Source organism: Tursiops truncatus, chromosome 20, assembly GCF_011762595.2.
Source record: "Tursiops truncatus isolate mTurTru1 chromosome 20, mTurTru1.mat.Y, whole genome shotgun sequence".
Taxonomy (NCBI): Eukaryota; Metazoa; Chordata; class Mammalia; order Artiodactyla; family Delphinidae; genus Tursiops; species Tursiops truncatus.
In genome coordinates this window covers 35,421,849-35,435,470 of record NC_047053.1, presented here as the reverse complement: position 1 = coordinate 35,435,470, position 13,622 = coordinate 35,421,849, and the positions used below count along the sequence as shown (strand labels likewise).

The window sequence follows — 13,622 nt, the reverse complement described above, 5'->3', positions numbered from 1 at the left end:
CCACTTTCGTGTGATGGGTGGGGGCACAAAGATCTTTTAAGCTGCCGGGAGAACCTACCCAGTTCTGAGCCTGGAGGACCTACCCAGTCCAACATGGCTACATTTAACAATTTTGTCTTTAGGAAATCACTTTTGTATTTGGAAATGTTTCCTTCAGTGCTGCTCTTTTAAATCCATCTGGAGACAGAAACTCATCCATCTGCTTTATGAAACAATGACCCTGATCTCCTCCCCCAAAGCTCCTTCTCCCAAAATTCCTGTTCTCTTTCGAGGGACTCGGTTCTTTTGAAGCCATCTTTCTTGTTCTCTTTTCCTTTTCCCCTCCATTCATTCAGCTGCTATGTCCAAGCTCGACAATGTTTTTCTCACCTGTCTCCCTTTCTTTCCCACAGTCAGCCATCCTGATAGGGGCTGCAAGGGCTCGAAATCTGGGTCATTGTAATGAGCCTCCTAATCTCTCTCTTCGTTCTCTTCCCTTGCCAATCCTCCGTTCTACCATCTACTATGAGATTCACCTTTCTAACACTTAATAAAGTCTCTCTTCCATTCAAAAACCTTCAGTGATTTCCCACTGCCCACTGAATTAGGTCAACACCTCCCAGGATAACATTTTAGACTCTTCACGATATCAATTCATTCAGCAAGTATTTACCGAATCCAATTATGTCCTAAGCACCAGGCTGAAAGCAGGGGATACAAAGAAGTAAAGACACGGTACAGTGCAGTGGAGAGACAGCCACACAAACAGGTCCACCATCACGAAGGGTACAATAACGACAACATAAACAAAGAGCACCTGGGTCTCCAATGTCTTCTTTTAAACTATCTTTCTATCGTCATCTCCCAATTTTTCCTTTCTGATCCAGCCAAATTGGACTAGACCTTACTTCTTCTTCTTTTTTTTTTTTTTAGACCTTACTTCTTAATCATTTTCAGGGTTGTTTTTATTTTCTTCCAGGACTTTATACCTCAGTCCCACACCTCATATACACTTTAAAAAATCCTATTTATAGGGAGAAGATATGTGTAGATGATATATCCGGTAAGGGGTTAATATCCAACATATATAAAGAAATAGCACACAACTCAATAGGAATTTTTTTTAAAGCCAAACAATCCAATTTAAAACAATGAACAGAGGACCTGAATAGCCATTTTTCCAAAAAAGACACACAGATGGCCGACAAATGAAAAGATGTTCAGCATCACTAATCATCGGGGAAATGCAAAGAAAAACCACAATGAGAGATCACCTCACACCTGTCGGGATCCCTACTATCAAAAAGATGACAAATAGCAAGTGTTGGTGAGGATGTGGAGAAAAGGGAATCCTCGTGCACTGTTGATGGGAACATAAATTGGTGCAGCCACCATGGAGAACAGTGCAGAGGTCACTGAAAAAATTAAAAGTAGGGCTTCCCTGGTGGCGCAGTGGTTGAGAGTCCACCTGCCGATGCAGGGGACGCGGGTTCGTGCCCCGGTCCGAGAGGATCCCACATGCCGCGGAGCGGCTGGCCCTGTGAGCCATGGCCGCTGAGCCTGCGCATCCGGAGCCTGTGCTCCGCAATGGGAGAGGCCACAGCAGTGAGAGGCCCGCGTACCGCAAAAAAAAAAAAAAAAATGAAAAGTAAAACTACCATATGATCCAGAAATTCCACTTCTGAGTATTTATACAAAGAAAATGAAAGCACTAATTAGAAAAGATATATGCACCCCTATGTTCATTGCAGCATTATTTACAATAGGACAGTCATGGAAGCAACCTACGTGTCCATCGATAGATAAATGGATGAAGAAGATGTGGTATACATACACAACGGAATATTACCTAGCCATAAAAAGGAACGAAATCTCACCATTTGTGACAGCATGGATAGTTCTAGAGAGTATTATTATTATTTTTACATCTTTATTGGAGTATAATTGCTTTACAACTGTGTGTTAGTTTCTGCTTTATAACAAAGTGAATCAGTTATACATATGTTCCCGTATCTCTTCCCTCTTGTGTCTCCCTCCCTCCCACCCTCCCTATTCTAGAGAGTATTATGCTAAGTGAAATAAGTCAAAGACAAATACCAATTTTTTTCGCTTATATGTAGACTAAAACACAAAACAAATGAACAAACAAAATAAAACAGAAACAGACTCATGCTGGTGTTCACCAGAGGGGAGGAAGTTGGGCTAAATAGGTGAAGGGGATTAAGAGAATCAAACTTCCAGCTATAAAATAAATAAATCACAGGGATGTAATGTACAGCATAGGGTGTGTAGTTAATAATATTGTAATAACTTTGTTTGGTGACAGATGGTTACTACATTTGTGGTGGTGGTCAATTCATAATGTGTGTAGACACTGAATCACTATGTTGTACCCCTGAAACTGATATAATATTGTATGTCAACTATATACATCAATTTTTTAAAAATGTTTTGCTTTGTTTTTTGCCACACATGCGCGGCATGCAGAACTCCCCCAACCAGGGGTTGAACCCATGCCCCCTAAGTCCTAAAAAAAAAATTTGTAGGAGAAAGGGATTTGAACCTAAATTTTTTTGAACTTAAATTTTTATACAAAACTTCATGCAAAGGCAAATAAATCATCGCTGAAATGGAAAACTTTCTTACATTAAAAATCTTTTTAATAAAAAACAGTCCATTTATCTTTTTCTGTCACCTCAAGTATCACCTCTTCTATTGAAGCAGACTTGACCCTCGCAGCTGGGTGTGAGAGCGTTTCCTTCTCATCCACCGATGTTCTTTTTCAGCGGCACTTAACTCAGGCTAGTTCTCCGTGGACCTGTCTTACCCGACTGTGCACTCCATGGAGGCAAGGACCACCACAAGCGTCTTTTGTCCCCCATGAGCGTTCAGCAGACAGCTGCTCTGCATAGCCCCAGGCAGGAGGCGGGTGGGGCTAGACAGGCAGACTACTGTTTTGCCTTCTCATTGGACAACTCAGAGCCGTTACAGTCTCTATAGGCAGGACCAGCTACCTAATTTGGTGGACCCAGTGCCAAATGAAAATACAGGACTCCTCACTGAAAACTTATTCAGCATTTCAAGATGGTAACGGCAGAGCATTAAACCAAACGCAAGGCCCTTCCTAGTGTGGAGCCCTGGGTGACTGCACAGACTGCATGCCCAGGAAGCCGACCCTGTCTCTAGGATCAAAATTGTCCCTTAGAAAGACAAATAATTCTGACTTCACCTTATTAAGAGACTTCCTTTTTATCAGCTCAGGAACCTTGAGTAGCTGGGGCTGGTGACTAGGGAGAAAAGGGGAAAGATACAGAGCTTCCAGGAAGCCCCATTTCAGCAAGTCTTACATCTTTTGTCTGGGCCAGACTATGACCTATGGCAATCTGATAGTGACAGTGGCATCAGGAAAGGGCTGGTGAAAGGGGGTGAGGTGACAGTTAAGCTTTTACTAGCCTGCCCAGTGGTAACCAGGGCTTCCTTCTTCTGGTATTCAGGTGGGCCTTGAATTACTACTAAAAAGAACCCTCTACCAGGAGTCCTTGATAATCAGGCCTAGGTCGGGATAAAGGTAGTGTGTCTTTGTGTGTGTTTCACAGCTGGACACAAATGGCTAGAGCCTAACTTCTCCATTCAATGTCTTGGATAATTAAAGTCTTTTGCCTGAAGGGTAATCTCAGAATCCCCTGACATCCTTGAGGCCAGAAATTCATCCCATTGGGAATCCATCAAGCAAAGCGAGTCAACATTGCAAAGCAGATGCTTGACTTCAGACCTCACCCTTCTCCCTCCTCTTCTGCTCCATACTCCTCCTCTAAAGCTCATCCCAGAGATCTAACTCAGGAAGAGCAAGTGAGGCAAAACTCCTGGCTCACATTCCTGGAGAGGGTAGAGAATGAACTGGCGGACAAACTGAGATGTTATGCCTCGAGTCTAGCCAGGCCCTATGCTAGCCAGAGACATGGCAGCCATGGTGCCCCCAAAAGGGCCACCTCAGGCTGCGGGCTCCCAGCAAGGAGGACATGGCTTATTGAAGACCACTCATCCAAAAGAATTCTTCAGAGCCTCCTGACATATTTGGGGCTCTCTTAATGAGAGGCGCTCAGAACTCTCTCCCACCCGCCCCTTCCCATTCTCACTCTGGTTCAGGCGGCTCATCCTGGCATGGAGCATGGCAGTTTATTTGATTAACGCACACTCGAGGGGAAGATGCATCATTTATGCAGGTCAGTGGGAGAAACACCTGCAGACAGGGTACTCTCACCTCACCTCTGTCTTCATCAGCAATTTGAGTTAGGCTGGTAAGGGAGATAGGCAGAAGATGTTTGCACACTGACGTGCTGGCATAGGAGGAGGTCTGGGCTTTACCTGATGAAGTTACAACCGCCTCAACTCCCTTACTCAGGGCTCAGAGTTCTCCATCAAGCTTAGCCTTCTGTCTTTTCTCTCTGGAGTTGAAGACAAACTGACACTGGCCTGTTGGTGCCCTGAGGGCTTTGGGCTCCTGGAAATTGTGAGTCCTTCTCTGCAGCTCTTCTCCCTTCGTGTTGCTCTGTCCTTGGGAGTGTTCTGGATGACAGTGCTCTATGCGGGACCCACAGGAATGTCACTAGTGGGGCAACTGGGGTGTGTCCTGGGCAGCACCAGTAACTCCCAGAAGTCATGGTCCTCCAGCACTGTAAGCTAATGGGGGGGTGGGGGGGTGGGGGGGTGGGGGGTGGGCACAAAAGTCAAGGCTATTAGCCTCAGGGTGCTAATGGGTGGTAGTCATAAGACCAGGATGTCTAGATGAGGAAATAAAACTCAGTTGCTTCTATGGGCATTGTAGACACTGTAGGAAGAAACAAATCATTTCCTGGGAGTAAGAGGAGGAAAGGGACACAGTGGCAGAGATCCAGTCTGATTCTGGAAAGAGAAAAGAAAAAAAGATTTTTCTTATATTTTCCTTTAAAATGGCTTCTAGAATATTCCAGCCAATTAACTCATCGTCATCATTCCTATCTAATGGGTCAGGAGGCACTCAGGTGATTCACATCCACAGTAACCGGAAACTTTATTTTTTTTTAACATCTTTGTTGGAGTATAATCGCTTTACAATGTTGTGTTAGTTTCCGATGTATAACAAAGTGTATCAGCTATACGTATACGTATATCCCCATATCGCCTCCCTCTTGCGTCTCCCTCCCACCCTCCCTATCCCACCCCTCTAGGTGGTCACAAAGCACCGAGCTGATCTCCTATACAACATTCATCTTCCTGTATCCTTACAGCCCCAAACATTTGATATGGATCATTTAAAAGCTGGCCACAGACAACAAGTGGTAGCAGTTCAGAGTACAAACTTATTAGCTCTTGGTATCTATGTGCCCTTGGGCACGTTACTTAACTTCTCTAAACCTTGGTCTCCTCATTTAAAAAAAGAGAATAACAACAGTACTTACCACAAAGGGCTGCTTTGAGGATTGAGATACTGTATGCAAAGCTTTTAGTACACCAAAAGCAAGTGTCCAGAGTGCTGGGCTCAACACCATGAGCACAGTATCATCATCACCATCAACATCATCATCATCATCATTGCAGCTACTTATTCAGTAGGGTGCCCGGCACCCTGCTTTAGCAAGCTTTAAATCATCCTTAAAATCCTACAAAATGGCCTATTTATCCCCTAAATAAGTGGCCCACTCACTATGAAAGTGGATCCCAAGAAAGGATGATGAGATCATAGAGATTTAAGCAGAAAAATGGAGGAAATTGTCAGGGGTCCATTCCTCAGGATGGGTCAGGATGCGATCTAAGTTCATGGCAGAGTGGTAAAGGGGAAGAAATATCAGGCTATGTTGTCCAGAGCCCACCACTCATGTGAGTTTGGGCAAATCATTTAATGTCCCCGAACCTTGATTCTCTTCATCTGCAATTTGAGGATAAAGGAATAATGTCTGCCTTGCCAAACTCACAGCACTGACCTGAGGATTATATGAGATACAGTACATAAACTTGATGTGGGAGATTTTATTATTACACCTACCAAGAAAGCCCATGATCCATAATTTGGACTTCTGTTCTGCTCTTTCCCTCTTTCATTCAACCATTATTTATTATGCAGAAGTCCTATTCTCACACCACATCCTGCTCCATTTGTAAATCAGTGTGTTGACAGGCATTCTGCTGTACATAATCAGACTTGTATGTGTCAGTCCTTTGCAATCCGGCTAGTTGGGAATTTTTAGAAGCCATTATTTGATCCAAAAGCAGAGGACCAGCTCTGAGATCTGGTGACACCACATGGTATTCTAGGAAGCCCTGCTTGGCCTTGGCCATCACTACTTCCTACAGAAATGCCTTCACGAAAGAGCCATTTATTATTCCCTCAGCTCTAACTGAAGCCTAATATTAAAAATGCCATTTGAAAGAACAATAGTGTAGCTTTAAGAGCTTGAGGGCTGGGAATCGGCAACGTCTGACTCAAATCCTTCCTCCACCACCGTGGAACCTCCTGAATGTTAAGCCTTATGCTCTTTGAGCCCCAGTTTTTTCTTTTCTAAAGTGTACAGTTATGATTAGAATTAAATTAGATAATATATATATATTTAGAGGAGTGCTGGCGCCTAGAGAGTGCACTACCAAAAAAGGGGTAAATTTTACCATCATTAATATTTATTAGAAAACATGTCAATACCTTCAGCCATTATCCACCATGGATGGTAGTAAGTCTATAATAGCAAACGACCACATGACAAACTGCTCTTAGAAATTAGAGGCAGGGAAGGAAGTCTCCCCTAAAGAATCACCTATTTACTAGATGAGTAAACTTATCTTTACTCATATTTTCGATATGAAAATATCGAAACCTTCTCTGCCTACAAAATCCCAGAGCTTCTCATGGAATCTGAACCCAAGCTGACTTTGCTAAAGAACGGCATGAAGAAGCAGCATCCTGTGTCAGAGCTGTTCGCCAAGGTTCCACTGAGGGGGAAGCTGTCCTTGTTCCCAGCTCACTACAACCCAGAGCTGATGCTGAGTGACCGGTCATGTGAGTGCCAGTGTGTACAGGGATGTCCAAGAGCTCAGTGTGGGGTGGGGGTGGGAGGATGAAGCCCCTGCCTTCAGAGAGACCCCAGTGCGATGGTGGAGGCATAGTCCATGTCCTTAAGGAGTCTCTATTCTGACTGGGGAGACCACAAAGTCCAAAACAGAATGCTATGTTTGGCTTTTTCTGTCTAGAGCCAAATTCAATGGTCATTACGGGAAGCACTTTATCACATCCTTTCAATATAATTATCTCTTCCCTTTCCCTGTGTGGCTTCTGATCATTATAACTTCATTTTAACAGTCATATTAAATACAAGTTTTTATTGTAATCTGCTACATGATCCCCCTTTTTAAAAGTAGGAGCATAAATAACTTAAAATTCTGGAAAATTACGAACCGAAGACAGTGGGGGTAGGTTTGAGCCCCATCAGGACTGGGGAGTTTTGTTCCTATCACAGGCCCACAGGTCAGGCCTGGCCGTCACAGGTTCCTCTGCCCAGACCTGGGTCTAAACACAGGACAGTGTTCACTACCACACCTGAGATACTTCCTTGACAGGCAAATTCTCAGTGGCCTGTCCCAAATCTCTTGTGTCAGGATGTCCAGAGGTGTGGCCTTGGAAACGACAGGCTTAACAAGGAGCCCCATGTGATTCATGTCATCTGGGAAGTTTGGGAAACACCAGGCCCAGTTTTTCTCTGATGGTGGTAAGAGGACCAACAGAATCACCTAGAGGAGCTTCTTAAAATGCAGATTCCTGGGCCCCAGTAGGACCTACTGAATAAGAATTTCCAGGAGCAGGCCTTGGAATATGCATTTTTATGAGCACCCAAAGTGATCCCTATGGGCTGATGTTCACTCGCCAGCCCTTCTGCAGTGTGAGCTCCAGGTCACGAGGGGGTCAGGGCAGACTGTCTGGTCACAGTCTGCTTTAGGTGGCTGGCAGGAGTGAGGGAGATGATTAAAATGTATCTCCTTCCATAATCCGCCGAGCAGCACAGATCCCTCCACCACAGGCAATACTACGTTGTAGAGTTCTCCTAAGTTTTTACATATCACCTTCCTTTAGAAGCACTAACTTTCTGACAGAGGGCTCCCTTGCTATCTCTTTGGTCCTTTTACACAGTGGAATCAAAGCTTAAGGGTCTTTGTTTCCAGATCTTCTCAGACGCCACCATCCTGGTGTTCCGTGCCCTCAGTACACTCCATCACAGGGCCAGCTCTCAGGGCAAGTGACCTGGACCTAGGCCAGGCTGGCAGAGCACGAAAGGTGTGGAAATCAACCCCTCACGGTTGGCCTGGTTCTACTTACGGGACCGACATCAGCGACTGTCTCAATTTCACCCATGAGTGGAAGACAAGGCTAAGTGTACCTAAAGCAGCGGGGCCGGATCAGTCATAGCAGAAATATACATTGCAAGGGGGTCACATTTTGACTGAGGTTAAGTCTTAATTGTCTACTTACCTGTATGTATTTATGGATCTATCAGTCCACCTACCTACCCAACGTTCTAGAAGTATATGTACAGCCTGCCAGTGCACCAGACACATGAAGGGAATATGGGTGGGCCTACCTAGTTCCTCTCACATCCTCTTTGGCCAGAGGTCAGGCAGTGGCTGTACGCTTCCTGATCCTGTGTACACCGGTCTCGCACAGCACCTGTATGGCTCCTGCCAGGCCTCGGATCCAGTCGGGCTGCAGTGGCAACCACCAGCAGGTCCTTCAGGGAAACAGCATGGCTGTGAGGATTCTGCAAGAGGAGGAGGGAGGGCACATCCAGCTGCTTCTTCTCGCCAGAGCTTCGGCCGCAGAAGCAGCACTCCCGGGGCAGGAAGGGGTTTTCTGGAAAGGCAAAGGCATTGGCATCATCCGTCTGTGCTGCTGGACTCAGCACAAATTCCTGGCGAAGGCCACCTCCCACTAGGGTCTCCCACTGAAAATTGGCGGAAGCTGCTGCATCAGAATCAGCCACTGTGCCTTTCCTCCAAACAGTTTCTCTTCCCTGTTGTTTTTTTTTTTTTTTCAAACTTAACACGCCCAACTTGTACAGGCTAAGTTGAGTGGGCCTCATCTGAATGAGAACAGGAAAGATTGAAGAGGGTACTTAGACATAGCTCTACTTTTATCATTGTTTTGCTTTCCCAATAAGACTAGAGACTCCCTAAGAACAAAAACTATGTCTCCACCATCAGACTGGGGTCTCCCTGAAGGCAGGGAATACAGCCCCCCTCAGATGGGGCACTCCCCAAGATTAGGACAGGTTCTGTTGGTTTCTCCATCCCCTAAGCTCTTCGCACATCCCTGTACACTGGCACTCACGTGACTTGTCACTCAGCACCAGCTTTGGGCTGTAGTGAGCTGGGAACAAGGACAGCTTCTCCCTCAGTGGAACCCTGGCGAACAGCTCTGACACGGGATGCTGCTTCTTCATGCCATTCTTTAGCAAAGTCCAGCTTGGGTTCAGACTCCTTGAGAAGCTCTGGTATTTCGTAGGCAGAGAATTGTTTGATAATTTTTCCTGGATGAGGTGCCAAGGCATCTGCTGCTGCTTGCATTTGAAGGAGGCCCCCCTGTCCATCTCTGAGCTACTGCACTCAGAGCTGGTTTCCATGGTCACCCCTAGCAGAGACTGGGGGGTGTCTGAGACCTGGGTGGTGAATTCTGGGAAGGTTTCTACTGAGGTTAGAGGCTGAAAAAGAAAATGGTCCAAAATGAGATTGTGGAAAGCAAAGGGCTCCCTCCTATGCCATTTTTAATTAAAACAAACAGACGAAGAGCTGAGTTCATGAGGAGCAAGAAAGATTTTGGTTAGAACAGTTTCTTAACCATGAACTGGTTAAACACTAGGGCAGAAGATGGTGGGGAGTGTCCACAGAGCTTCCTCTGAAGGTCTTTAAACATGAGATCAATTTTATTTATTATTATTATTTTTAACATCTTTATTGGAGCATAATTGCTTTACAATGGTGTGTTAGTTTCTGCTTTATAACAAAGTGAATCAGTTACACATATACGTATGTTCCCATATCTCTTCCCTCTTGCGTCTCCCTCCCTCCCACCCTCCCTATCCCACCCCTCTAGGTGGTCACAAACCACCGAGCTGATCTCCCTGTGCTATGCGGCTGCTTCCCACTAGCTATCTATTTTACGTTTGGTAGTGTATGTATGTCCATGCCACTCTCTCACTTTGTCCCAGCTTACCCTTCCCCCTCCCCATATCCTCAAGTCCATTCTCTAGTAGGTCTGTGTCTTTATTCCCATCTTACCCCTAGGTTCTTCATGACCTTTTTTTTTTTTCTTAGATTCCATATATATGTGTTAGCATACAGTATTTTTTTCTCTTTCTGACTTACTTCACTCTGTATGACAGACTCTAGGTCCATCCACCTCACTACAAATAACTCAATTTCGTTTCTCTTTATGGCTGAGTAATATTCCATTGTAAATATGTGCCACATTTTCTTTATCCATTCATCTGTTGATGGACACTTAGGTTTCTTCCATGTCCTGGCTATTGTAAATAGTGCTGCAATGAACATTTTGGCACATGACTCTTTTTGAATTATGGTTTTCTAAACATGAGATAGATTTTAAACCCTGGAGACTGGTAATCAGAGAAATAGGTATTACTTCACACCTATTAGACTGGCAAAAATTAGAAAGCTGGATATCAGTGTTGGTGGGAAGGGCGGGGGTGTCTCATGAACTGCTGTTGAGAATGTAGGCTGGTCCAGCCATTCTGGTGAACCATCTAGAAATACTTGGTTAGATAAGATTGCAAATATCCTGTGACCCAGCAATTCTGCTCCTAGCTATATATGCTAAATAAGTTATTAGATTGCTCCTTTTAAACAAGTACACCAAGGTTCCCAGCAACATTATTCACAATAGCCAAAAGTGGACACAACCCAAATGTCCACCAACAAATGAATGGATAAAAAAAATGTGGTGTATGGGCTTCCCTGGTGGCGCAGTGGTTGAGAGTCCGCCTGCCGATGCAGGGGACACGGGTTCGTGCCCCCGTCCGGGAAGATCCCACATGATGCGGAGCGGCTGGGCCCGTGAGCCATGGCCGCTGAGCCTGCACGTCCGGAGCCTGTGCTCCGCAACGGGAGAGGCCACAGTGGTGAGAGGCCCGCATACCGCAAAAAAAAAAAAAAATGTGGTGTATACACACAATGGAATATTATTTAGCCTCAAAAAGGAAGGAAATTCTGATACACGCTACAACATAAATGAACTTTGAACACATTATTCTAAGTGAAATAAACCAGACACAGAAGTACAAATATTGTATGATTCTATTTATATGAGCTACCTAGAGTCCTGATAGAGACAGAAAATACAACAGAGAGGAACAAAATAAGGCAGGAAAGATATATGAAGACATAATGGAGAGAAACTTCTCAAATTTGGTGGAAGACATCAATATACAAAACCAACAAGCTCAAGAATCCTAAATAGGATAAATACAAATAAAACTACATCATATTGCATTTCAAATTGCTGAAATTCAGAGGTAAAGAGAGCAGCCAGAGAAAAATGTCACATTACATACATGGGACAATGATATGAATACAGTTAATTTCTCATTAAAAAAGAAAAAGAAGAAGATCAGAAGAACTGGAACAGCATTTTGAAAGTGCTTCAAGAATAATGTTAACCCAGAATTCTAGGTCCAACAAAAATCTCCTTCAAAATGAAGACTTTTAAATAAAGACATTTTCAGATAAACAAAAACAGAAAATTCATCACCAGTATACAGATGTGCACTACAATAAATACTAGTAGTGTATGTTAGTACAAAAGAGAGAATAAGTTTGCCATATTTAAAATTAAGTACAACGTTACCTCTAAGTAGATTCTGACAAGCTGAAGATGAATATTGCAATCCATAGAATAACACCCCCCACAAAAAGGCAAAAACTTATAACTAAAAAGATGACGGAGAAATTAAAACTAACAAACACTTTTTGATTAATCCAAAAGAAAGCAGAAAAGGAGGAACACGGGGAAAAAGCAGAAACAGAAAATATGTATAGAAAACAAACAGAATTTCAGCCCTAAATTGTATTAATAACTACATTAAATGAAAATGGAGTACTCCAATTATAAGGCAGATGTTGTCACACTGGATAAGAAAGCAAGACCCACTTATGTCTGTATATAAGAGAAATCCTTTAAATATAATGAGAAAAGTGAGTTGAAATTAAAAGAATGTTTTTAAAAAAGATATACCATGCAAACACTAACCACAACCAGCTGGAGTGGTTATATTAATATCAAACAAAATAAATTCTAGGACAGGGAGTACTACCTGGGATAAAGAAGATTTTATCATTTCATGATGATAAAAGGGTCACTACATCAAAAAGACAAAATAATTATAAATGTGTACCTAATAAAAGAGCTTCAAAACACATGAAACAAAAACTGACAGAACAAAAGGTAGAAATACACAAATCCACAATTGGGGTTGAGATGTTACCATCCATCTCTCAGCAACTGATATAAAAAGTAGAAACTAAATCAGTCTAGATATGGAAAATCTGAGTGACGCTGTCAACCAGAGTGATCTAATTGATTCACAGAACACTATACTCAGCAACTGTAGAACACACATTCTTTCCAAGTGCACATGAAACATTCATCAAGATAAATCATTTGCTGGGCCGTAAAATAAGTCTTGATAAATTTTAACAAAGCATTTCTACTAATCGCAAAGGAATTAAATCAGAAATTAATAACCATAAGATATCTAGAAAATCCCTAAATATTAAAAAATTAAACAATATACTTCTAGATCACCCATGGAACAAAAATGAAATCACAAGGAAATTAGGAAATATTTCAAACAATGATAATAAAAATGCAACATATGCAGATAAACTAGTGTTTACAGGGAAATTTATAGTGCTAAACACATATTAGAAAGGAAGAAAGGCTTACAATAAATAATCTAACTTTCTACTTTAAAAGGCTGGAAAATGGTGACCGAATTAAACTAAAAGCTAGTAGAATAAAAAGGAAGTAATAAAGATAACACTGGAAAGCAATGAAATAGAAAATAAACCATAGAGAAAATTAACAAAGCTTAAAGCTGGTTCTTTACTTAATAAAATGGATAAGCCCATAGTAAGATCAAGATTAAAAAAAGAGGAAACAGAAATTGCTTTTATCATCCATGAAAGAGGGGATATCACTACGGATCATGCAGACATCAAAGGGATAAGGAAATTTGAAACAATGAGAAGGGACAGTAGTCTTGGTTCTAGCTGAGATGGATTAAGCATACTGCATCTGTCTCTCCCACTGACTGTTCCTATAAAACCTGCACAGAATGCATGCATAGAGTAGCTATCCGACAATTCTGAAAAGTAAACAGTAGCAGGCAGATTGAGGAAGATGAGAATTTAAAGTACCAGCAAGAGAGCAGTGAGTCTACTGTTTTTCCTCCAGTATCCTCTGACCTGAACTCAAGGCAACTCAAAACTCAAAAGTGGCTACTGGGGAGTAGACAGAGAAAGCTCTACGAGAAGCCCTATAGCTGTGGCTCAAAGACCTTTTTTTCGTCTTTTCTTTTCTCCGCTCTCTGTACCCCCATGTCCATGATGAA

At 42.9% G+C, this 13,622-nt stretch overlaps 1 protein-coding gene across 1 annotated transcript in view; it reads right to left on the bottom strand.

Annotated features, from left to right (window-relative positions):
* Nucleotides 1-4,757: 4,757 nt before the first annotated feature.
* The window catches only part of TTLL6 (tubulin tyrosine ligase like 6), a 32,073-nt gene continuing 23,208 nt past the window's right edge, over nt 4,758-13,622 (bottom strand). The window contains exons 12-14 of the mRNA XM_033847702.2: nt 9,326-9,695; nt 8,580-8,848; nt 4,758-4,881 (exon numbers count right to left, since the gene is read on the bottom strand). Coding sequence (XP_033703593.1) covers nt 8,580-8,848; nt 9,326-9,695 — 639 coding nt within the window. The 3' untranslated portion in view covers nt 4,758-4,881. The remainder of the gene's footprint in view (nt 4,882-8,579; nt 8,849-9,325; nt 9,696-13,622) is intronic.